This window comes from Canis lupus, chromosome 26, assembly GCF_011100685.1.
Source record: "Canis lupus familiaris isolate Mischka breed German Shepherd chromosome 26, alternate assembly UU_Cfam_GSD_1.0, whole genome shotgun sequence".
NCBI classification, from domain to species: Eukaryota; Metazoa; Chordata; class Mammalia; order Carnivora; family Canidae; genus Canis; species Canis lupus.
Genome location: NC_049247.1, coordinates 30,216,313 through 30,242,761, shown reverse-complemented (window position 1 = coordinate 30,242,761; position 26,449 = coordinate 30,216,313). Strand labels below are relative to the sequence as shown.

Here is a 26,449-nt window from a genome sequence, read left to right as displayed (position 1 = left end):
CTGCAGAAATTTGGAAGCCTCTGCCTTACAGATTCTTTCTCTGGATTCAATTTCTTCTTTGTCAGCAAGCCTTGGCCTCATTTTAAATTATGTAAGCTGAGCTGTCTCAAATTACCGTGTGAAATTTAGTATCAGACTCTAATTGTTTGGAATTGAGTTCTCCTAACATCTGCCCAGAGAGAAATAGAGGAAGATGGGAACAGCGGAAGCACACATGTCCATAGCCACAAAGCTCAGGAAATCAAAAATCTCCAGCCAGGAAACGCAGGAGAGAACTCTATCCCATCTCCTCCCATGGCCCCCAGCCCACTCGGATGGTCTGCAGAGAGCAGAGAGAGAGGCATCCTCAGATGCAGCCCTCCATGCCTTCCTGGAGCGCTCTCCCAGGCACTAGGAGGCCCCAGTCTCCCCGCAGGCTCGCTCCCAGGGGGCAGCGCAGCCTGTCAGACGGCCCAGACATTCTTCCCTGGAAAGAGCAACAGCTTCTCTTCCGACGATGCTGTCCCCTGGGTCTCATTCCACCCACTACCCAGGGCAGGGCTGGGAGAGAGATGTTTCTCCAGCACCACACTACACACCAGCAACAGATGGGAGAGTATCTGAAAATAAGGACTGGCTGAGCCCTGCCATGCAAGTGAAGGACAGGTCTGGAAGAATGGTTCCTGTGGGATGCTGGGTCCTGTCAAGCACCATGTCGGGAACTTGGTGTTCCTGGCTGGAACATGGGACAGCCATGTCTGCTCTGGACACCCTCAGAAGGGCACAAAAACCCACTGTCGACAACACAGATCACTGAAATACAAAACACAGGGCATACCTGTTAAGAGTGCCTTTTGAGGTGGAATTACCTGTGTCCTCAGGTAAGAGGATAAGAATAAGGGGCTTGCAAGAGCCCTCAGAATGGGCAGCACATGCACCACCAGATGCCACAGGGAAAGCCTACAGGCCAAGGGTACAGCCTGGACAAGTGCCACCAACACAGGTAAGAAGCTCTCTGCTTAGCTGGGGCTCAGCATGGGATTAGACCAAGCTGGTCTCACGGATGTCCAATGGCTCCAGGACTGGATGCTGCAGGCAGTGGAGACCATCAGAACAACCAGGACAGAGAATGGATCTGGGAGGGCAGAACCAGGAGATGCAGACAGCATTACTAGGCATTAGGAACAACGGTTCCCAGGAGATCATTCTAGAAAAAAACCATGATTATATTATAAACTCATTGCCTGCTCTACAGTGTTCTAAATGCCATTTGTCATTTCATGAGGTGAAGGGCATCTCTAACCAGCCTTCCCCCAACGACCCCTCCATTCAGGTTCTTGGGATCCCTGGCTCAGCAGTCCCTATGGTTCCCCCTGCAACCCTGTCAGCCCTCTGCCAGTGGCTGTCACTTCACGGCATCAATGAGATTGCATGTAACCTCCCTCCTTGCTTCCTGGCGCAATGTGGCAACTCATGGTTGCTGAACAGTTTCATGTACTCTGCTCTTTGGAACGACTCTGTGAGGCCCTCTGAAGCAGCAAATGCTCTCTGAGGGACCCACCTGGAGAAAGGGAGGATGCGAGCAGGGAGCTGGGACCAGGGGCTTCTGCACAACACAAGTCTGCCGTGGAGCTCAGCAGCGAAGCCCAGTTAAGGATGCTGTTAATGGGAGACCTGAGCACCCCTTGGCTCTGGCAGGCATCAGAGTTACAGCAGGAAGGACACAACATCCGAACGTCACACTGCAAGGAGCTCAAAGACCAGCTGGCCCTTGATTTGCATACATGAGGTCCTAGTATCCAAGGGGGGAGAGGGATATGTATGGTTCCATGAAGACTACAGTATATTAGTTTTACCAGAAAAAAATAAATTAGGAAGGCCAGAGACTGCTACATTTACCAGAAAACCTATCTATGGGCAGCCGGGGTGGCTCAGCGGTTTAGCGCCGCCTTTGGCCCAGGGTGTGATCCTGGAGCCCCAGGATCGAGTCCCACGTCGGGCTCCCTGCATGGAGCCTGCTTCTCCCTCTGCCTGTGTCTCTGCCTCTCTCTCTGTTTCTCACGAATAAATAAACAATTTTTAAAAAAAGAAAAGAAAACACATTTAGTCCAGTCAACTCACTCACTTTACAAAAGGACTGACGCACCTGCTCCATGTCCTATCACAAGTCAACAGGAGCAGAACAAGAACCTTTTGCCCAGATCTATATCCCAAAGCCAGCTTGGCTAAGTGGGAATCAGGACTCAGATCGGGAATCATAGCCACCCCCAACAGGATGCCTTGCATTCTGATTTGGGGCATGGCTAACCCATCCTTCCTCAGAGGGCTGAATCCAAACGTTCCAACTCTGACCCATTTTCTCTTTAAGACAGAAAACACAGGACTTATGAAACACAGGGCCTCTATGGAGGTCAGCAATACAAACCCTCAGGGACAAGGACTCTCTGACTACTTGATAGGGACCTGCAAGGCCAGGAATGTACCAAAATACTATAGGTTTGAAATAAAGCCAAAATTCTTAGATATGCCTTCTCAAATGCCAGTTGCTCCCAGTCACTGTGACCACCAAGCCCATTTCCAAACAGCCCTGGGGCAGGAGGAGAATCACTGAGAATCACTCTCAGTCAGCCCCCATATGGGAGGGGGGACTCATCTGAATGCGGAGTCTGAGCAAGGACATCTCCTACTGCCCTGTCACCTACCTGCCTGGTAAGGATAGGCAGGGGACCCAGCTCTGCTGTGTCTACCCAGCTCTACTGAGGGCTGGGGAGCACTGCCCATGCTCAGGGGAAGCCACTTTCTCTTATCAGCCAAGGAATCACAAGGTTGATGCAAGAGACCATGACACCAGAACAAAGTGACAAGGCCCATACTTCAGTATTTATTTTTTATAGGTCACAAGCATTTTCTACATCCAGGAGATGAAATGACCATCACTCACTATATCTTCTATCCTCAGATACTCCTCAGCTGGGACACTGGCTCATCTGCCTTGACTTGTTTTCTGGCTTCTCCTTAGGTACATGTTTGGAGAAGGTCCTGCTTGAAGTAAGTTATCTTAGAAGAGGAGGGAGAGGCCCAAAGGAAAAGGATGTGACTGGACAAGATGAAAGAGGAAGGAGAGGCAGGTTCACCAAGCATCTCTATTAAATGAATGACACTTTGAAGAAAAGAACAGCAACCAGCAGTCAGTCTATATTTTATGGAGGTTGGAGTTTGGTAGGGTTTAAATGTGGGAATAAGACCAGGGCAAGAGGGTGGGGTAGAGCTGGAATAATAGCTATCTCCCATCTAATGTAACATCCATTTGCTGTTTCATTCACCACTCACACCACACTTGGATGACAACCATAGTACAGTATAACCAGTACTTTGCAAGGGAAACAGCTGGAGCAAGATCAGATTCTTGTATGTTCATTGTGCCAGTGTATCAAAGGCCTCAAATATATTATTTAAATCCTTAAGACAAACTTATTAGCACAGCCTTGTGCCTCCTGTGGGCCAGGCACTATGCTAGACGCAAGCAAGAAGACTGGAATGATAAATACAAGGTCTTTGCCTTGACAGAGCTCTAAGTCTAAAAAGGAAGGAGAAGATTTCCACCACCTCAGGACAGCAAAGAGTTGTCACAGAAACACAGAAAGTGTAACCATAAAAGAAAAAAAAACTGAGGGGATCCCTGGGTGGCTCAGAGGTTTAGCGCTTGCCTTCAGTCCAGGGTGTGATCCTGGAGTCCCGGGATCGAGTCCCACATCGGGCTCCCGGCATGGAGCCTGCTGCTCCCTGTCTGTCTGTTTGCCTCTCTCTCTCTGTGTCTTTCATGAATAAATGAATAAAATCTTTAAAAAATAAAAAACTGATACGGGAGCCTGGATGGTTCAGCAATTGAGCATCTGCCTTTGATTCAGGGTGTAATCCCAGGGTCCGGGATCGAGTCCCTCATCAGGCTCCTGTGGGGAGGCTGCTTCTCCCTCTGCCTATGTCTCTGCTTCTCTCTCTCTCATACACACACACACACACGAATAAATAAATAAAATCTTTAAAAAGGAAAAAACTGGGATCCCTGGGTGGTGCAGCGGTTTGGCGCCTGCCTTTGGCCCAGGGCACGATCTTGGAGACCCAGGATCGAATCCCACATCGGGCTCCCGGTGCATGGAGCCTGCTTCTCCCTCTGCCTATGTCTCTGCCTCTCTCTCTCTCTCTGTGACTATCATAAATAAATAAAATTAAAAAAAAAAAAAAGGAAAAAACTGATAAACTTCAAAATTTAAAACTTTGATCAGGGTATCCCCGGTGGCTTAGTGGTTTAGGACCGCCTTCAGCCCAGGGCGTGATCCTGGCAGATCTCCCTCTGCCTGTGTCTCTGTCTCTGTGTGTGTGTGTGTGTGTGTGTGTGTGTGTGTCTCATGAATAAATAAATAAAATCTTTAAAATCAAATAAAATAAAACTTTGATCAAAGGATCAAAAGTGTGGTAAAGATACATAGATCAAAGCACTAAAATACAGAGCCCAAAAGTAGACCCATACAAATGTGGCCAATTGATGTTTGATAAAGGTATAAAGACAATTCAATGGAAAAAAAGAATCTCTCAAGTGGTAGTGGAATAACTGGACATACACATATCAAAAGCTGGATCTGGATCCATACCTCACATTGGATATAGAAATTAACTCAAAACAGACCAAAGACTTACATGTAAAACCTAACACTAAAACTTCTGGCAGAAAAAAATAAAACCTTTGTGAACCTGGGTTAGGCAAAGTGCTTACATACATCTCCAAAAGCATGATCTATATATAAAAAAAATAATGTTGTAAACTGAAATTCATCAAAAAAATCAGTGGTTGCCAGGTAGAAACCTGGTAGGGAGGTAGGGAGAGGCGCTGACTACAAAGTGGCAGCATGAAGCAATTTTGGGGTGATGGAACTATGCTCTGCATTTTCAGTGTGGGACTGGTTATAGGACCATATACGTTTGTCAAACCTTAAAGAATGATATACCAGAAAGAAATTTTAGTGTACTAAATTAAAAAATAAAACAGATACTTTTAAAAGTACAGCTAAGCAAACAAACTGGTAAGTCATTGACTAAGAGAAAACACTTGCAACATATCTGTCTAAAAACTTTTATTTGGGATATACAAAGAATTCCTATAATTCAGTAAAAAATATAAATAATAAAAAAGCAAACAACCTCATAAAAAATGGGCAAATGATTTGAACAGATACTTCTCAAAAAGCAGATATATGAATGGCTGCTAGCAAGGACATGAAAAGTAGTCAACACCATCACTCACAGAAAGACAATTAAAACCACTACACAATAGAAAGGCTACATTTTAGAAGGCTGACAACATAAAATGTTGATGTGATTGTGGAGCAACTGGAACTCTCATACAATATTAATGGGAATGTAAAATAGCACAACCACTCTGCAATCAGGCAAGAAAAAGAAGTAAAAGACATCCAAATTGGAAAGGAAAAAGTAAAATTACACCTGTTTGCAGATGACATGATCTTGTGTCACGTCTAAAGATTCCACCAAAAAAAAGTTAGAATAAATTAAACAGAGCCATAAGGACACAAAAATCAATACAGAGAAACCAGTTGTCTTTCTATATACTAACAATGAACAATTTGAAAAGAAAATTAAGAAAACGATTTTATTTACAAGAGCACCAAAATGAACAAAACGCAAGGTGCCTAAGTGGCTCAGTTGGTTAAGTGTCTGATTTCAGCCCATGTCATGATCTTGGGGTCCTGGGATCAAGCCCTACATGAGGCTCCCATTCTCAGTGGGGACTCTGCTTCTCCCTCTCCATCTGCCCCTTCCCCTGCTTATGTAGACGTGCATGTGCATGCTCTCTCTCTCTCTCTCTCTCTCTCTCTCAAAATATACTCATGAGAGACACAGAGAGAGAGGCAGAGACATAGGTAGAGGGAGAAGCAGGCTACCCGTGGGGAGCCCAATGTGAAACTCGATCCTAGGACCCCAGGATCACAACCTGAGCCACCCAGGTGCCCCAAAATATTAAATAAAACCTTTAAAAAAATAAACAATACTTAGGAATAAGCTTAACCCAAAGAGATGAAACACCAGTACACTAAAAACTACAAAACACTGTTGAAATTAAAGAAGACACAAACGATGGAAAGACATCGTTCAATGCAATCCGTATCAAAATGCCAAGGACTTTTTTTTTTTTGCCCAAATAGAAAAATCTAAAATTAATATGGAATCTCAAATGACTCCAAATAGCCAAAACAATCTTGAGGAAGAAAACAAAGCTGGAGGCCTCACACTTCCTTATTTCAAGACATATTACAAAACTACAGTAATCAAAACAGTGTGCTACTGGCATAAACACAGATATATAGGCCAGTGAAACAGAATAGAGAGCCCTTAAATAAATCCTCACATATATAGCCAAATGATTTTTGATGAAGGTTCTAAGACCAGGCAATTTTTTCAACAAATAATATGAAGAAAATAACCACACATAAAAGAATGAAGTTGGACTCTTACCAACACTATAAACAAAAATTAAATCAATATGGATCAGGACCTAAATATAAGACCTAAAACATTAAAATCCTTAGAAGAAAATACAAGACAATGTTAGATTTAGAAGTGATTTCTTGGATATGACACCAAAGCACAGGTAACAAAATCAAGAATAAACAAAAGAACTACATCAAACTTAAATAGAGAAAAGGCCACCTACAGAATGAAAAAAAAAAAGCACAAATCAGGTATCCAATAAGGGATTAGTATCCAGTATATACAAAGAACTACAATTTAACAAAGATACAAATAATCCAATTTAAAAATGGGCAAAGTGGGGCACCTCAATGCTGCAGTTGGTTAAGTGTCCGACTATTGGTTTGGTTTCTGCTCAGGTCATGATCTCAGGGTCGTGAGATCAAATCCTGTGTCAGCACTCAGCACAGTCTGCTTAAGCTTCTCTCTCGCTCTCCCTGTGCCCCTCCCCCCACAGCAAATGTGTGCTCCTCTCTCAAAGATTTAAAAAATAAAAAATGGGCAAAGGACGTGAATTAGGTATTTCTCCAAAAAGAACATGCAAATGGCCAACAAGAATAAGACGAGATGTTCAACATCACTAATCATTAGGGAAATGCAAATCAAAACCATAATAAGGTATTACTCCATACCCTTTAGAATGGTCACTATTGAAAGAGGAGGAAAGAAAAAGAAAAAGAAAAAGAAAAAGAAAAAGAAAAAGAAAAAGAAAAAGAAAAAGAAAGGAAAAGAAAAGAAAGAAAGAAAGAAAGAAAAAGAAAGAGAGGGAAAGGAGAGGAGGGGAGGGGAGGGGAGGGGAGAGGAGAGGAGAGGAGAGGAGAGGAGAGGAGAGGAGAGGAGAGGAGAGGAGAGGAGAGGAGAGGAGAGGAGAGGAGAGGAGAGGAGTACTGACAAGAATACAGAGAAATTGGAACCCTTGTGCACTACTGATAAGACTGTATAATGGTGCAGTCACCATGGAAAACAGTTTAGAGGTTCCACAATAAGTTAAAACTAGAATTACCATATGATCCTGCAATCCCAATTCTGGATATGTATCCAAAAGAACTGAAAACAGGATCTCAAAGAGATATATGCACATTCATGTTCATCATAGCATTATTCACAGTAGAGGCAGAAGCAATCTATTTTTTAAATTTTTTATTTTTTATTTATGATAGGCACACAGTGAGAGAGAGAGAGGCAGAGACACAGGCAGAGGGAGAAGCAGGCTCCATGCACCGGGAGCCCGACGTGGGATTCGATCCCGGGTCTCCAGGATCGCGCCCTGGGCCAAAGGCAGGCGCTAAACCGCTGCGCCACCCAGGGATCCCGGCAGAAGCAATCTAAATGACTCATAGATGAATGGATAAAGAAAATGTGGTATATTCATAAATTGAATATTATTCAACCTTAAAAAGGAAATTCTCTCATGCTACAATATAGATGAACCCTGAAGATACTATGTTAAGTGAAATAAACCAATTACAAAAAGACAAATACTGCATGATTCTACTTATATGAAGTTTCTAAAGTAGTTAAACTCTTAAAAAATGGAATGCCAGGAGCTGGGGTGAAGGAGGAAAAGGGAAGTTGTTATTCAGCAGGCTAATGAGTTCCAGTTTTGCAAAATGAAAAAGTTCAAGATCTGTTGCCCAACAGGGTGCATTTCATTAACACTACCATACACTTAAAAATAGTTAAGATGAAATAAATAAATAAATAAATAAATAAATAAATAAATAAATAAATGTTAAGATGGTATATTTTATATTATGTGGGTTTTTTGCCACAACTTAAAAATTAAAAAGACAAACAACCTAAACCTTGTTTCCCTGGATCCAGTTAATCCTCTGAGGTCAGTTTTATTACTCTCCCCACTTAGAGAAAAGAAGATGAGGTCTTCTCATATCCCTCCTGGGGCTGGTTTCCAATGTGCAAAATGAGGTGACAGTGGGCTGTAACCTAACCCTCACAAGCACAGACAAGACATGGAGCAATTTTAAAGTCACAAGGGAAATATTAACACTGAATAAACTCCTGCAAGAAAACAGGCCTATAAATCCGAGGCATTCTAAAAGGAGATTGACATGAAGGCCCAGTCATCAGAAGATTTGCCCCAGCTCCTCCCTCAGGCTAGCTCAGTGGGGATGAAACTCTGACACCTGTTTGAATTCCCATAGGAGCTCACAAAAGCACACAGCTTTTCATTAATGGGCCTCTTTTAAAAATACTCAAAGATAACGAGTTGTTACAACATAAGTTTTATTTCATGTACTTATTTCAGAATCAAAATCGAGAGTAAGATTTAACACATCAAAAATGCTACCTACAAGGTAGGGTTATCATTAGGGTTCACTGTTATTGCACACCTAGTGCTTAGAAGAGTGTAGGATGCTCAGAAATGGGGGGATGGGGTAGCAGAAGGATGGCAGTGATGATGATAATGACAACAACACTAATGGCAGCCAAGAACCAAGGCCAAAAGTACAGGACCGGGCCAGGAGGGGATGCTTTCAGCTCCCAACAAGCCGAGTGTGAGGCTGCCTGAAGGACATTCGTGAGGACCAGCCGTGGGCAGGTAAGATGGCAGGTTAGCACCATGACACCAATGGCCAAGGCTATGGGAAGAAGACAAGAAAAGTGGGTAGGCAAGGAAGTTCACATTGAAAAGTCAGGAGCAGAAAGATGAGAGGGAGGAGGGGCCCAAAGAACCAAGGGTAATGGGCAGCCCCGGGTGGCTCAGCGGTATAGCACTGCCTTCAGCCCAGGGCGTGATCCTGGGGACCCGGGATCTCCCTGCATGGAGCCTGCTTCTCCCTCTGCCCGTGTCTCTGCCTCTCTCTCTCTCTCTCTCTCTTGATCTGTGTCTCTCATGAATAAATAAACAAAATCTTTAAAAAAAAAAAAAAAAGAACCAAGGGTAATGAAGTACCTACTGAAGCTGTGCAATATCAGAGCGAGAGAGAGCTCTAGCTTGCCTGGGTTTCAAATACTGGCTCCACCACTTACAAGCTGTGTGACTTTGGGCAAATCACTTATTCTTCCAAGCTGTTTCTTCATCTGTAAAATAAGGTTGATATGAGTACCCACTTTCTATAAAAAGGGCATCACACTCCACACTGCAATTATAAAGAAGAAACACACAACAGCAACTAGATAGAATTTTATAACATTATTTTATTGTGTGCCTTAATCATTTTTTGGCTTACTTTCTGGCTTTTACAAGTATTATCATTTTTACATTTAGTTATACGAAATCTTTAAAATACCTTGTTCTGATCATTAACTTTTATTAATGCTTCTTAAGAGATAATAGAGCTGAGGATCCCTGGGTGGCTCAGTGGTTTTGCGCCTGCCTTTGGCCCAGGGCGTGATCCTGGAGTCCCGGGATTGAGTCCCACGTCGGGCTCCCTGAATGGAGCCTGCTTTTCCCTCTGCCTGTGTCTCTGCCTCTCTTTCTCTGTGTCTCTCATGAATAAATAAATAAAATCTTAAAAAAAAAAAAAAAAAAGAGATAATATAGCCATGTCATTCAAAATCCACAAGGAGATTATTAACAAGATTTCCAAGCTTCTTAAAGCATCCGTGCTTTCTTGATTATAAACAGAAGGTGGTGAGGTCACCAGGGGGAGGCTGCTAAAACACTAATCCCACAATTGGTCAGCCAGGTCCAAAGAGCTGTGACAGCATTAGTGTCCACACAAGATGTTGATGGGGCCAGAAGCCATGAGCACTGAGAAGGTGCCTCTTCCTTTGCAGGTGGGCGCCAGATGATGCATCTGTCTCCACTCAGTCTCCCACAGCCATGCAGCTCTTTCATCTTATTTTGGAATTATGGTACAAGAGGCAGAGCACCTGGCTCAAGATAGCAAGCTTTGGTTTCCAGTTTCCGCTTCTTCTACTTAAAAGCCAAGTGATGCCACCAGGCAAGGTAATATCCTCTCTGGGCCTCGGCATCCCAATCTCTAAATTGGACCCTACCACCTGCCTTACTACCTCCCTCCCAAATGGGACTGTCGGATAAAGCATGTGCACAACTATGCCCAAACTGCTAGGCCAAGCTCAACCCCACCTTCAGACAGCTCCCCTACACACCCCTGAGACTATCAGAACATGATACACACCACGGGGAACTTATTAAACAAACAAGCTCAAATGACCTCGGCCATCTAAACCTTCTACTTGGGATCCCTGGGTGGCGCAGCGGTTTGGCGCCTGCCTTTGGCCCAGGGCGCGATCCTGGAGACCCGGGATCGAATCCCACATCAGGCTCCCGGTGCATGGAGCCTGCTTCTCCCTCTGCCTGTGTCTCTGCCTCTCTCTCTCTCTCTGTGACTATCATAAATAAAAAAAAATAAAAATAAATAAATAAATAAACCTTCTACTTATTTTCCCAAAGAAGCACCTGAAATCAGGAAGAGTGACTTGCCAAAACTGCACTGACAAAATTGTCACTGACAAAACTAACAAGGTCTCAGGACTCTTAGAAATGAAAAGTAATTCATTTAAATATTTAATTATTACAAAATAACTTTTCAAATGAACTTTCGACAATGGGATAATTTTAGATTTACAGAAAAGTTCCTATATGCCATCATCCAGTTTGCTCAGTTGTTAATATCTTACACTACACACTAACATGGCATGTTTGGCATAATTAGGAAACAAACATTGGTACCTTTCTATGAACTGAATTACAAAATACTGAAATTCCACTGGTTGTTCCACTAATGTCCTTTTCCTGTTCTAGGATGCAATCCAGGGCACCACACTGTACTTAGTATTATAAAGTAATTTCTAATACACTCTATCAGAAATTTTAAGGTTAACAAAATTAAATAACTAATTAATAGCATTTATTAATGTTAAAATCTAAGGAATGTAATCATTTGTTATAAATTTTACTTAGCCTTTCTCTTTACTGATGCTGAGTGGTCATTTATTCAACATACATAATTCCCTTCAAATCAGAGAAACAAAATTGGAAAAAATACGCAAATAGCAACTTACACTAATGAGTTGACTTGTTAAAACTATAAATATTTAGACATAAAAATGATTTTTAAGTTACCCAGGAAAATACTATAACCTATTCAATAATGAGATGTTTCCTTACTAATTGGTGTGATGAAACAGAAGCTTGTTATAATAATGAGATTATAATAATTACCTCTCTTAATATTCTTTATTTAATAAAGATGGTTTCAAATCAACATAGTTCTGTTTTGTTTTAATTTCAACTAAGTTCCACGCCCATTAAAGGGCTTGCCCTCAAGACCCTGAGACCAAGAATTGCACACTCTACCAACTAAGCCAGCCAGGTGCCCCCAATCAACCCAGTTTTGAATCTAACTGTATAACAAACATACAGAAGAGAGAAAAAAACTAATCCAAGTAGCTTTCACACTCAGGACACTGTACATATACTATCAGTCTAAAAACAAAAAGGGCTGCAAAAAGGAAAAAAAAAATCCAAAATTGTACTCAGCTGGTTTGCTGTTGGTACTGGTAATGGGTATAGCGTTTCTGAAACTATTCTGTGCACGATAGGACTAAGCAAATAAGTAAATCTACTGATGTTGTTGGAAGCCAGAGTTCTTATTGCAGAAAAAGGGAGATACAAATATGAAGTAGGGAAAGCAGGCAAGATCCTGTGATGCTGGGTTGGGACAAAAAGAAACAGTATGAACTTACACAAAAGAAACACACACAGACACATCCATACACACACATGCACAGAGACAGACATCCACATACACACACCCCAGCTGGACTGAAAAGTCTGATAGGAGCAACATCCCAGTAGCAATAAATACACCTACCACCAATACCCTAGCTTCTAAATACCATCCCCCCTAAAAGGAACCAGTATTCCATGGAAAAATGCCTGGGGAAGGAAGGATACAAGATGAGACTAGTAATAAGGAATGTTCAAACTGGATAAGGACTGGAGGTATAGCTCAGGGGTAGAGCATTTGACTGCAAAATGGATGAGGACATGGCGGAAGGATACAGATGCCAGCCTAAAGGGGTTTCCCCTGCCTACAGCAATTACAATATAAGTATCAAAATGAATCATGACAATAACAGACTACACACACTGAATAGAAAGAAGAATCCATGAATCCACATTGACAGTAAGAAGTGAAAAGGAAGGGATCCGTGGGTGGCGCAGCAGTTTGGCGCCTGCCTTTGGCCTAGGGCGCGATCCTGGAGACCCGGGATCAAATCCCACGTCGGGCTCCCGGTGCACGGAGCCTGCTTCTCTCTCTGCCTGTGTCTCTGCCTCCCTCTCTCTCTCTCTCTCTCTGTGACTATCATAAATAAATAAAAATTAAAAATAAAATAAATTTTTAAAAAAGAAGTGAAAAGGAAGAGAACCTCTCTTGTATAATAGACTACTACTAAAGAAAAAAGTAAGAGAAAAATCATTTAGCAACCATCACAGTAGTAACTGATTCAAGCAAGAATCACTAATAGATGCTGAAAAACAACAGGCAAGGCAAGTATCTGCCAATCACGAAGGGGGAAAGGCACTTTTCCCCCCAGAGATATATAGCCATGCCATCCTACCAGGTGATGAAAGTTATTATCGCCATTCCTAGGACAAACTGATGGGCTGTGCTTCCCAGATGCATGCACTGAGGAGGACTCAATGATCTAGGGGATCACACCTGCCAAAAATGCATCAACCAAATCTAATCATAAGGAAACAACCTGATAAACCTAAAATGAGGAATATTCTATAAAATGATTGCCTGTACTCTTTTACAAGTTGGTAATATCAAAGGCAGACAAGAAGTTGTTCCAGATTTTAAAAGATTAAACAGATATCAAAATTAAATGTAATACATGACCCCAGGCTGAATACTGGCTTTGAAAAATATGTTGTAATGGGACAATCGGCAAAACGGGGACATGGCTAATAGTACCTCCTTACATTTCCTGAATATGACAACGCTACTGTGCTAAGAGAGTGGCCTTGTTCTTAGGAAATATACACTGAGGGACTTAGAAATGAAGGGTCACGATGCCTGCAACTTAGTTTCAAGTAGTTTCCCCCATAAATATAAGATATATCTGCATACATAAAATATGTGCACAAATGTGTGAGTCAAAAGTTAACAGTTGGTGAATCTAGGTGAACTATATATAGGAAGAGTTCATAGTACTACTCCTGCAACTTATCTGTCTGTATGAATGTTCCCAAAGTAGAAAGTTTAAAAAACAACAACAAAAGAATGAAGTATCCCTCTGCCTCCTTCTGAAGGAAGATATTTTGAAATCTTATATCTTTTTATAATTAAGCTTCCTCATACCAATAAAACAATGCTGTCCACTCGATCTTTGGTTTCATTTTTGCCCTTAAGGGAACTCTCTACTGAATGATTTTGCTCATGTCAATGTCCCCTTAAATGGGCACTTTAATTCTAAATTATCCTTGGTGAAATTATGCCATTTAGATACATAAGCACACAAATTTGAGTTAAAGCATAAATACATGTGAAATCCAGGAGCCAAACCTGAAATTGTTGCAGATCTAGCTTTAAACTGAGACCCAAAAAAACCAAAAAAACAAAAAAACAAAACTGAGACAAACACATCATGAGGGTCTGGAAGCAGCCAGCTGAAGCACTGCCTCTGTATTTTAGCACTCAGGTCCCCCAGCCTAATGGCCATGCCGTCTCTAACTGTAAATCTCACTAACATGCAGCTTCTGGTTGATGAAAAGTTTAGGTAAGATGCCCAGAACCAGACCTCACAGACAAAGGAGAATAAGGCTGAGGAAAGTTCTCACAAAATCTTGTCAAAAACAGAATAGCTGGGCAGCCTCGGTGGTTCAATGGTTTAGCGCCTCCTTCAGCCCAGGGCATGATCCCGGAGGTCCAGGATGGAGTCCCACATCAGGCTCCCTGCATGGAGCCTACTTCTCCCTCTGCCTGTGTCTCTGCCTCTCTCTCTCTCTCTCTTTCTGTGTCTCTATGAATAAATAAATAAAATCTTAAAAAAAAAAAAAAAAACAGAATAGTCAACAGCTGAGGGTAGACAGACAACAAAGTTATCAAACTGATGGCTAGCTGTCAGCAATCTGGAAGCCAGCCTACAGAGAGAAACTGGAAGGGGGCAGGGGCACGGACTGAGGACAATGACCAGCCCAAGCTGGCTGAAGCAAATGCCACACGAAGCAGAGAAGAGGGAGAAAACCAAAGGGCAAGTATGGCAGTTCTTGCGCCCACCAGCTCTTAAGCAAGGCTTGTGCTATGCAATGGCTCAAGGAAGGCCAAACCATGCCCTCATGCAGGGGAAGTCCGGTTCTCACGTCTCAGTGCCCCGCAAGTCCATCAGAGAGGAAGCCCAGCCCACTCATCCCTAAGGCTTCTTGCCCAACCCACCCCCACCTCCACCCCCACCCCAGGCTGGGTGTCTGGTGAACTTCAACAAGGATCCACGTTCGTGAGAAGCCCTCACCCGCTCTCACCTCCCAGCCCAGCTCACCCCCACAATGTGAGCTCCAGGCCAGCTGGCTCCGCAGGCCCCCCCCTCAATACACCGGTCCTCCAAAGGCGTTCTTGCAGGCAGCCGCAAGGCCCTCATCCTCACCACCCCCACCAGGGGCAGCTGTGAAGCCCGCTGGCTAAGGGAGCTGTTGCTCTTTATGTCAAAATATAAATAGCCATTTGTGCATTTGTTCAATAACTGATTTCTGAGAGCCCACTCTGTGCCAAACTAGGCCTAGGGGACACAACATGAACGTGACAAAGAATAAAACGTGTCAGTATGAACAATCATAGCCCTGTCCAAAGCACCGCGGCTGTTTTGGGGGCTCTAGGAAGCCACATACACCCCCTCTCAAACCATGGGAATGGCTAGACTCATTTAGCGCTCACTTTGTGTCAGACAGTTGCTCAAAGCCGCTTCACTCTGCTGCCTCCCAGGTGGGCGTTCTCTCCAAGAAACATGCCCTTATGCATACACACTCATGCACCCAGACTTTCGGGGGGGGGTGTCCCTTACACTCTCTAAAGTCCATTCGGAGCTAACATGAATGGCCTTTTTGTCAGACATGTGTTAGAGCTTTATACTCCTTGATTTTAATTCTCACAGCATCTCTCTAAAGTATGTTCTATCATGTCTGTGTTACAGATGAGGAAATTGAAGCTCAGTGCAGTCAGAGCGGGCAACACAGTGGGCCCTGATGCCCAGTCATGCAACTCTAGGGTCCATGCTCTTAACCCACCACACTGGACTCACTGTGATCTAACCACAGCCACTCCTTCACCAAATGGCTTGTGTGAAGCAACACCAGACCTGAGCTTTCCTCCCTTCCAGGTCGATCAACGCCCAGAAGCCCCAGGACACTCTGGGTCTGCAGCTCACAGTGCTCCAACCATGGCCCACTGGCCATTCACCCACCCCTGGAATTGCCCTGTCAAGGCAACCACGTCCACACTGATGGAACACACAGCCCAGCTTGAAGCAACAGGACAAGATGTGACTGACTTTCACTAAACACCCCAAGTAATTGGTAAATCACACCAGAAACAAAAATACAGCTATCACAGAATAACCATACTTTGAGCCCACCCATCATTCTAGCAAAGCGTGGCCCAAAATTGGGCTCTCGAGATTACTGACCTGCTCTGCAGATTGGAAGAGGAAGGGATCACTCACCAAAATCTCAGCACCCCAAACACAAAAGCTCATGGGATGAGAAAACAATCTGGCAGTGTGCCACAGAAAAGCCATTTAATCAGTCCCTCGCTGTCTCCTAGGTCTTAAATGCTGTCAGTGATACATTCCACTTAGAGTTGAGAAACTACCAAAGTTTCCCTATGCCAAGTACCAAGAGAGGCAGAGGAACAGAGGTAAGAGATCACCCGTGCAGGGAGGGCCAATGACTAGATCACCTGCCATGTCAGCTAAGAGGACAAGCCTCAGTGCTGCCCAACTACTCAGGGGAGAAGAAGGGGTAAGGAAAGTGCCAGTGAGCTAGCCTGGGTAGCAGGACCAAAGAAGGTCACAGGCAAAAGCCAGAGGAACAGGAAAGGCACAGCCTAACAGCGTCAAGAAGGTGCAGACCTGTCTGGCAAAGTGTGCGACAGCAGCAGATTCTCCATTCCTAACACAAGAACCACCAACTGAAATAATAACCTGACTCGCTGCCACCTGGGCCAACCGGAGCTTAACCACAGTGCTTCCTGTGCCCTCAATACTTTTCCATGTTGACGGTGCCCGGCACACAGCAGGTGGGAGTTGGCGACAGAGCCCCGTACAGGCTGTGGTGAGGGCTTGTTACAGGGCTGTGGGGGGGCATCACCATTCATCTCCCAGGGGCGCCAGGTACCAGGAGCCTCCTCCTGCTCTCGGCAGTGGCCAAAGTGTTCAGGAGAAAAGGCTCACTTACTCTCACATAGTTCAGAAGATAAATTATGTGCGTGCCTACACACACATGCACGTGCATACACAAGGTTATCAGGCAGATAAGGTAAAACAAGGTAAGTCTGAGTAGAGGATATACAGGTGCTCTTTGAATGAATTTTATTCTTGCAACTTTTCTGTAATCTTAAAATTATTTCCAAATTTTCTTTGTGTGTTAAAAAAAAAAAAAGAATTCATTAGTCAGCAAGGTTGGGAAGTATGTTAACACTACTTTCCAACTAAAAAGAATGAAACCGTTAAGCCGAAAGCACAATCAGCCAGTGAATCAAGTTCTACAGTGTTACGGGCGGGTGGGCTGTAAAGGGAAGGGCTCACTCAGAACGTGCCTGGCAAGCCCAAGTGCAGGTTCAACTTCCCAGCTACTTCTACGAGCTTCACCAACGTCTGCTTATAAAATATCCACACTCTCCCTATTCACTAACTCAAGTGCTGCTCCAAAAGCAACATGCTACAGCCACTGGTCAGCTCACTGAAGATTTTCAGTTCGGCAGATAGCAGCCCGCTCTGGGTCCCTAACGACAAAGGGGAAAGAACCCTTAAATCAGAATCAACTTACCTGGGTTTGAATCCCAACTATGCTGCTCACCAGCTATACGACCTGATGCAAGTCATTTGCCTCTCCCAGCCAGCTTCTCCAACAGCTTCCAGGCCTGCCACCTCATCTGGCAGCCTCACTGAACACAAGTGCTGGGAGAGAGCTCACTTAGAGAAAGCAAATGTTCTCTCAGCTATGAACGGTGGGGTCACCCTGGACAGAGCCGTGGCTAACACAGCGGCATGATGTTCTTCCATAATTGAAGCTAGAAAAACAGGTTTAGAATCAGCAATCGCTGCTGCGTTACCTGCACACCTGGAGAAAGGGTCACTGGCCCCCAAAAGCCCCTCAGCAGAGGTCTCCAACCTCCCCTTCTCACCAAAGCCCCAGCAGAGAGAGAGAACACACACCACCACTGGTCGTTATGGCCGACGGCAAAAGGGACTTGGGGCTGGTTCTAACCCTCAGATCAGAGTATTTAGATGGAAAATAGCTCCACAGCTGGAGTTAAGGAGGCCAGGGCAGGACATACACAGCTGGGGTAGACAGAGGCTCAACCAAGGGCACATGATGGGAACACAGGCCAGACATCGAGGACTAAAAGCTCATCGCAGCCACTCAGTTTCATGAGCTCTCTGTGGTCATCTCTCTATTTATAAAATGGGGCTAAGGGCAGTCACCCACCTCAGAGGGACCACCTGCGAGTTCATCAGCGCACACGTTAGTACACATTGGAATAGCATCTGGCATGTAACACATCCTCAATCAACCAAGATCAAAAATGCATTTAAAAGAAATTTTGCCAAAAGGTCAAGCTGAGTGCTCTCTTGTTGCCCCCACTCTGAAAGGCCTCCCACCCTGGCCTGCACCAGGGAAGAACCAAGGACTCCCTCCCTCCTGGGGAACAAGTTCTCCCTGGTGCCCTCCTCACACCCAAGGACAGGTCTAAGCCGGGACTGTGATAGAAAGAATGCAGGTTAAGAGTAGGGAAGCTCTCCTTCCCAAGCGCCGGCCAACAGACCTCTGCCTGGAAGGACAAGAGCACAGACAAGCACCCAAGGAGAGCATCTGACTCAGAGGGAGACAGGCCCTTGCTGCTCAGCCAAAATCAGGGCACCAGCTGGAGCCCCTGGGAATTTGCAAAGCAACTCAAGATACCCCCAGGAGCCACTGCGAAGTGCTGATCTGGAAAGTCATGGGATGGATGCAAAGGGCAACTTTGCTCCCTCAACCAGAGACACCTCCCTGCCCCAACCCAGACCAAAATGTGGGATCTCCTGTGAAGCCCTCCCCTGCTTCACAGGTACAAATGACTAGCCAGTCACCTCTGCTGCTTGCATCTAAGCCCCCACACTCAATGGCCTGATTTACATCTAGTTTCTACTCCATACCTAAAGGGCACTCCTAGAGGAAGGGATTTATTCAATGCATTTGAGAATCCCTAGTGGTAGGCAGATAGGGAGCACTTGAAAACTCCGGAACTGCTGCTAGCCAGCTGGCATGATACATGGACAGAGAGCAAAGGAAGGGGTGCTGGGGACATTTGTCACCTCTATCACCCAGGCAGGAGATGCTGGACCTGGAACCAGAGCCACCCCAAGAAAGACAAGCATGATGTGTGGCTTGGTCCCTCAGTCTACCTGAGGGACTGATACGCAAAACTGGGACTCAAGAGCCAAAACCAAATGATGTGTCACCTCTCTACAGATGCCTCTCTAAAAAACTTAATCTAAATAACTTAATCACAAGAAGCCAGAAATCCATTGGCTCTGGACCTCAAGAGTCCATTCAGTACTCCCTCCAAAGGCAGGCCTTTTTCTGGCTTCCATTCCTACTAAAGCCACCCCACAACCAGTCACCCTCCTGCCCAGAGAACCATCAGAAACAGCAAGCAACCAGCTCTATTCAGGGAGGCCAGAAAAGCATCAGCGAAGTGACTCCCAGGTTGAGCATGAGCCCAGGGCCTCGGGCACCCAGTAAACGCTAGAGGGGAGACAGCACTCTGTAAGAATGACAAAGGCAGAGAGGTGTGTCCCATCTGTGGTGAGAGCCCTGGCTGAAGCACCGCCGGGAGTGCCACACCACTGTGCCCCCCAGGCTGCCTTTACACACAGAGATCTGATACAGCTCACAGACAATGGCCTTGGACACGTCCGCCTTTACGGGCCCCTTCCTCTATTAAAAAAATCACGAAGAATCATACTTTTCAAATGCACTGGTATAAAGACACAAAATCTGTACGTGTTTATTTCAACATTTTCTTTGACCTAAAAGGTTAGGGTTTTTTCCTCGCTGATTTTAAAATACCACTTAAAAGCAGTCATTGTGAGCCCCCAGCACCAGGCCTCCTGAGCCTGACAAATGAATGCACCCTGCACATGGGGATTTGATTTCTGTTGCTGCAGTTCAATGGAGGAGAGGGTACACAACAAACAGGTAGAAATAAAAATTATCCTGGACCTTCCGGCTGCCATGATTCTGATTCTCCCCAAGCTTACTTATAAAAACACGAGCTGCGAGGGGGGTTCCAAAAGCATTTAATTATCACATTCAAGGAACATTCCTAAGGGCCTGGCAGTGTCCAGGCGCCAGCGGCGGAGACCGGGCCGCAGCACCAGTCTCTGCCCCAGGAAGCTTTGCCTCCCGCGTGCGGTGCTTGGTGGACTCCCAGTGGTACCTCCTTGGGCCGGTCTCTGGGCTGAGTAGTTCTCAACTGCAACACCTCACTGAGTGACAATACGCTTAATACACAGCCACCACTTTCCAGCCAAGGAGTTTCCAGGGCTGAGACGCTGGCACCAAACGTGGGAAACCAGGTGCCTCCGAGGGCTGCTCTCTCGACCCCCGTACTCCAGCCTGACCCCAGCCGCTGGGCAAGGTGGGCGCGCCCCAGGGGCACAGCTCCTTGGCCAAAGAACTCCCAGGCCCCAGAAGTTAGGTCGGGCCCCGCACATCGCTCGATTCCCAAAGCGCGCAGCGCTCCACGGACACGGATCCAAAGGTAACATCCCTCGAGAACAAAGTTCCATGATGTACGAGTCGCTCTGAGCCCGGGTAAACTCTCCGCACGGGCCCGGGCGGGGGACGCGGCGGCCCCGGGGCAGGCCTAGCCGGCGCCCTCCGGGGGCGCGGCCCCGCCCGGGCAGGGAGGTCTCGGCGACCCCGGCCGCGCACACCTCGGGCCGCGCACACCGCCAGCCCCGCCCCGCCCCCGCCCCCACACGCCGCCCCCACCGCGCCGCGCCCACCGCGCCGCGCCCACCGCGCCGCGCACCTGGCCGCAGCGGCTCGGTGACGGTGAGCACGAGCAGGAAGAGCAGCAAGAAGGCACCGCTGTCTGCCTTGGGCACCATTTATCCTCCGTTCATCGTCCCCGGGGCGGCCGCGTGACCCCGCGGGGAGGCCGGACCGGGCCGGGCAGAGGGTCAGGGGAGGGCCGGGCTGAGGGTCAGGGGACCGGGCCGGCTGAGGGCTGGGGGCCGGGCGCGGAAGGGCGGCAGGAAAGGCTCCGGCGACGCTGCGGCTACAGCGCGCCGCGGAATCGCGCGCACTCCCGGCCTCAGTCCTGGGCTCCGACTCCGGCTCCGCGCAAGATGGCGGCCGTCCTGCTCCGCTCCGCGCCGCCCCCCGCCCGCGCCGCTGGCGCCGGCCAATGAGCGCCGAGGCGAGGGGCGGGGCCTGCCGCTCCCCCCAGCTCGCCGCCCCCCCGCCCGCGCCGCTGGCGCCAGCCAATGAGCGCCGAGGCGAGGGGCGGGGCCTGCCGCTCCCCCTCTCGGATCCCCGGCCGGGCGGGGGGCGGAGCCTGAGCGGCGGTGCCCGAAAGGGGCGAGGCCTGCGGCTGGGACGGCGCGGGGCGGGGACTGGGAGGCGGGCCCGGCTGGCGGGCGGGACCTCCAAGAGTCAAGCGTGCCATTGGTTAAGCAGAGAGGTGGGGCTCGGGGGTGGGGCCCGGGCAGTAGGGCCTCCGAAGGGCCGGGATCCGAGGGCAGGACGCGCAGGGCAGGGGCGGTGGGGGAAGGGCAACGGGCCAAGAGGAGGGACACAGACAGGGGCGGGGCGCAGCGGGCCGAGGCGGCGGGGAGCGGGGGGGTCTAGGAGCAGCCCTGGAGGGCGGGGCGTGGAGAAGGGGAGGGACATGGTGGACCTGGGCGAAGGTGGACACGGGGGTCTGCACACCTTGCAGACCTGCAGGTCCAACAGTGCTCCCTAAAGTGGGCCTCTAAAGGCAGAACCGCAGCGGATAAGGGATGAGGAAAACTGCTTGAGGTGGCGGCAAGAGGGGGGTATAGAGAATCCACCCTGTAAAAAAGCAGGCAGATGTGGCTTCCCCAGCACACACTACTGAAAACGTTTCAGATGAGGAAATAGCCTAAAGGAGTGTCATACAAGGAGAGCTGACAGGCAAGCCCAGATCCCAGCCTGAAGCAGAACTGGCCTCAGGAGGAAGAGCCCTGCCTACACAACGTGGGAGGAGGGGGAGGAATGCTGGGCGCAGCTGCTGCCACAGCAGGCCACCTGTGCAGGGAGGAAAGGCTCCCAGTGCTGGCCTCGCACCTATGGGGAGCAAAGTGACTGTGGCAGAGGACACAGCACATGGAGTGTCCTCAGCAGAGGACACAGCACATGGAGTGTCCTCAGCAGGAGGGGAGCAAACTGGTCAACGGAAGGACCCCCAACCACACACACAAGGCCTGGTACAAGGTGAAGATAGGAGCACAGGAAAGGGGGGCCCATCTTAGCCCCATCCACTTCCAGCCCCACCAACTTCCTCCCCGGGAGCAGTCCCCCCAAGTCCCTTCAAGGTATGATCCTCCAGAATGTCCCAGGATTCCAGCCTGTGACACTCAGGGTCACTGAGAGAGGTACCCGCTCCCAATGAGTGGATATGGCCAAGGTAAAACCCAAGGCTTGGCCAGACCTGCCTGCTCCTGCTCCCTCAGGCCTGTAGCAGGTGCTAGACAAAGGGCCCCACTTCAGGCACAAACAGTGGTCCCTGTCCAACAGTGCCCTGGCTGTTTGCATTGTCCTCATGGAACATTCCCAGGAGCAGCTGCTGCACTCAGAGGGATCCACACCCAACCTTCAATGTGCCCAGGGAGCCAAGCCAGAATTACAGACCCCCCAGGGAGGGAACTCACAGCTCAGAGCAGATAACCCTGCCAGTTGTCCCCCTGCAGAGCCACTGTTGGAGAAGCTGGCCAGCAAAGGTTCAGATGGGGAGAGTAGGACAGGGAGGTGAAAAGTCCAGCCACGCCATGCAGGGAGAAGGCAAAATCCTGGCTTCCAAAATTGTAGTCACGGCTGGCCCAAGAGTCTTTGCCCCTCCTGATCCACCTCCACCTTTGGCCCCCCTGCACGGCCTGCAGGCTGCCTGTGTGGACACCACCAAGGACCTCTAGGACTGAAGGGAGGGAGGAAAGGTCAGGGATATTTTTTTCCCCAGCTCCCTCCTTGTGGGATCACTGCCTCTACACTCTTCCCAGGGTCCAGTGACCGACCTGCCCTTCTTCCAGGGGTCTGTTACTACCCTTGGGGTACCATACACTCAGCTCCCACCTTTGTAAGAAAGAGGACTGGATTAAACTTTCCTTAGACTGCCCTAACTTGAGTATGTCTTTTGCTTCCTGCTGGGACTCAGGCAAATATGATCATCCACTCTGAATTTCTTGGGATGCCCCATGTTACAATAATCAATCCCACAAGTAGGCCTGGCTCCCGGTGTGCAAGCACCAGAAGACCGATGTGTTCCCCTCATCCCCCTCCTACCTCGTCTCAGCCAAATGCAAGGCCACTCTCCTCTGGTCTTTGGTCCACGCCAGCGCCCTGGCTGGCCTTCCAGGATTCCAAGTCCAAGTGGCTCAAGCTAGAGCCTCATTCCCGCAGGGCACTCCTCCTTTATGACTTCACCCACTGAAGTTACCTGGGAGACGATGCTGAACGTTCCACTCCAGAGTCTTGGCCTCTAGGAGGCAGGGACAGCAGGCCCGGCCGGCCCAGAGGACTTTCTGTCCACAGTGTAAATGAGGACGCCGCTGGCCCATGTCCCGCAGGGATGTAGAGGGCAGCCTCAGAGGCACTGGGCGCTCCCGGCACCATGGATGACGCTGCCGTCCTCAAGCAACGAGGCTACATCATGGGGATAAATTTGGGAGAGGGCTCGTATGCAAAAGTCAAATCCGCTTACTCTGAGCGCCTGAAGTTCAACGTGGCGGTCAAGATCATCGACCGCAAGAAAGCCCCCAAGGACTTCTTGGAGAAATTTCTTCCCCGGGAAATTGAGATTCTGGCCATGCTAAACCACCGCTCCATTGTCAAGACCTATGAGATCTTCGAGACATCAGATGGCAAGGTCTACATCGTCATGGAGCTCGGGGTACAGGGCGACCTGCTCGAGTTCATCAAAACCCGGGGAGCCCTGCACGAGGATGATGCTCGCAGGAAGTTCCATCAGCTGTCCTCGGCCATCAAGTACTGCCATGACCTGGACATCGTCCACCGAGATCTCAAGTGCGAGAACCTCCTCCTTGACAAGGACTTCAACATCAAGCTGTCCGACTTCGGCTTCTCCAAGCGCTGCCTGCGAGATGACAGCGGCCGACTGACTCTGAGCAAGACCTTCTGCGGGTCGGCGGCGTACGCGGCCCCCGAGGTGCTGCAGGGCATCCCCTACCAGCCCAAGGTGTATGACATCTGGAGCCTGGGCGTGATCCTCTACATCATGGTCTGTGGCTCCATGCCCTACGACGACTCCAATATCAAGAAGATGCTGCGCATCCAGAAGGAGCACCGCGTCAACTTCCCCCTCTCCAAGCACCTGACGGGCGAGTGCAAGGACCTCATCTACCGCATGCTACAGCCCGACGTCAACCGGCGGCTGCACATCGACGAGATCCTCAGCCACTGCTGGGTGCAGCCCAAGACACGGGGCCTGTCCTCTGCAGCCATCAACAAGGAGGGGGAGTGCTCCCGGGGTGCTGAGCCCTCGTGGACCCCTGAGACCCCCGACAGAAAGTCTGCCACTAAGGTGGAGCCCCGAGAGGAGGCACGGCCCGAGACAGAGCCCGAGACAAAACCCAAGGAGGAGGAGATGTTGCCAGTGCAGGGGTCGAGGCAGTCGGACACCACAGGCCTTAATGGAGAGCCACTGAGCAAGGAGACAGAGGAAGAGGCCCTCCCAAAGCCTTCGGAGACACACACCTCATGAGCCTCTCTTGGCCCAGGGGGCCGGCAGAGAACGAAGCAGAGCTCATGGCTTTGAGCCCGAGCTCCAAAGAAGCCAAGGGACAAGCCAAAGAAGGAAGACTGTCCTGGATGAGCCACTATTTTCGTCAGTTTCTCCTCCCTCCCCTTGAACTTGGTAACCCACATGGCTAAAGAAGCAATAAAATCACTATATTAGTGCAGACCCCAAGGTGCATGTCTTTGCCCCAGCTGACTGCGGTCATCCAGGGAGAGGATCCTGCACTCTCCCTGCCGCCACCCCACTCTCGGATCGATCGCATCGCATTTCACCTCCAGTTTGGGAAAATACATCCCAGTGTGCCCAGCCCTGACTGTGACCTCAGGCCCTGGACCAGAGCAGAGAGCTGAGCAAGGAAGATGCTGTTTCAAGAGGGAGGCCATGAGTGCCATGGTGGGAGGGGGAGAGAGAGGGGGCAGCGAGGACAGAACCAAGAAGGGCAAGGGGGCTGCCTGCAGAAGAGAGGCGCTGTAGGTAGGCAGGGGCTCGTCTGCAGTTGGGGCTGAGGATCTGGGCCCTCAACACCCCAGCGCCACCGCCTTCACAAGGCTGCGGGTGGGGAGGGGGCCTGCAGGGGGCAGATGGACATGCCTCTCAGCCCCTCTGGAGCTCCCCACCCCAGTAGGCAACTCATTTCTTTTGTTCTGTCCACCAGGGTTCCCCCCTCCTCCCGTGGCCAGCCAGCACCCAGGATGCCCTGAGTCATCCTGCCTGTGGTCATTCCCCCTGCCCCACTGGATGGCCCGGCTCCGCCCGGCCTGTACGTTCCACAGTCACACTCTGTGTCCCCGACCACATTCCATTCCCTTCTAGTCCCAGTCTGTCCCCAGGGCTGATGCTCCACGCCAGAGTGGATAAGCAGACCGGTGTGTTCACAATGCTTGCCGTGCCCTGCAGCCGCCAGTCGGTGTCCTTTAGAGGGAGCAGGCCTGCACTCAGCATCGCTGGCTGCCGTGCCCTGCCGGCCCACCCGTGTTATTCTCAGGCTGCTCCCTCTGACCTCAGCCACTGCAGCCCCTTTTTCTTCCTGCCCTGCACTCACCCTGCCACCTTGTGGGTTTGACACATCAAGAGGAAAGCGCCTTCAGACTTATCCCCCTTCTGCCCACGTATCTTGGAAAAACCCCAACCCCAGGCCCTGGGAGAGGTGAAGTCTAGTGAGGGCCCCAGCCCCACTCTCTTTGCACCCCTCTGCACAGCACTCCACCTCTCTGCCTTGCTCCTGCCCTCCCCACAGCCACCTTTACACATTCTACGTCTTCCTATCTCCATGTTCCTGTGTGTATTCTCGAACACATGACTTGGCTACCGCTATGGCCTCTACCTGCCCCTTTTGTTCCCCCAGTGGCCAGAGCCTCCCTTCGGCATGCAGTAGAGATCCCACTGCCCTGGGGAAGGATCCCGGTGCGGGCCTTGGCCTCCCAGCCCCCTCCCTCAGCCCCAGGCCCACCCGTTTATGTGCCAGAATCACACTTGTACATGTGTCCCTGCAGACCTTACCCATGTCTCCAGGATCAGCCGAGGGGCCATGGCCTCCGCAAAGCCTTCAGAACTTGGCAGCCCGCCGCTATAAGCTCTGCTGCTGGGGCAGGCCTGTGAGTGCTGAAGTCCAGGCACAGGACAGGCCCTGGGTGATGTCGGAGGAGCCACCCAATTTTTCCCAGAGGTCCCAGGAACCCAGCGTTGTGCAGATCATCTGGTGACAGAGTAAAATTCCAGAGTACATGGGG

At 48.9% G+C, this 26,449-nt stretch overlaps 2 protein-coding genes across 13 annotated transcripts in view; one reads left to right on the top strand and one right to left on the bottom strand.

Moving 5' to 3' along the window:
• Nucleotides 1-26,449, bottom strand: part of DGCR2 (DiGeorge syndrome critical region gene 2) — a 98,408-nt gene that overhangs the window by 69,193 nt on the left and 2,766 nt on the right. For 4 of the 12 annotated variants that reach the window (XM_038575913.1, XM_038575914.1, XM_038575924.1 and 1 more), the window contains exon 1: nt 20,754-21,079. In XM_038575913.1, the coding sequence (XP_038431841.1) occupies nt 20,754-20,832 (79 nt within the window). In that variant the 5' untranslated portion in view covers nt 20,833-21,079. Of the gene's footprint in view, nt 1-20,753; nt 21,081-22,617; nt 22,881-23,245; nt 23,395-26,219; nt 26,416-26,449 lie in introns of those variants that run through there. The other 8 variants (XM_038575919.1, XM_038575916.1, XM_038575923.1 and 5 more) reach the window with 4 other exon arrangements.
• Nucleotides 23,415-24,884, top strand: TSSK1B (testis specific serine kinase 1B). Its single transcript, XM_038575927.1, has one exon. The coding sequence runs from the start codon at nt 23,574-23,576 to the stop codon at nt 24,681-24,683; it is 1,110 nt and encodes a 369-aa protein (XP_038431855.1). The 5' UTR covers nt 23,415-23,573; the 3' UTR covers nt 24,684-24,884.

Coding starts and splice junctions, on each gene's coding strand:
- TSSK1B (XM_038575927.1), top strand. CDS start 23,574: ATGGATGACGCTGCCGTCCTCAAGCAACGAGGCTACATCATGGGGATA.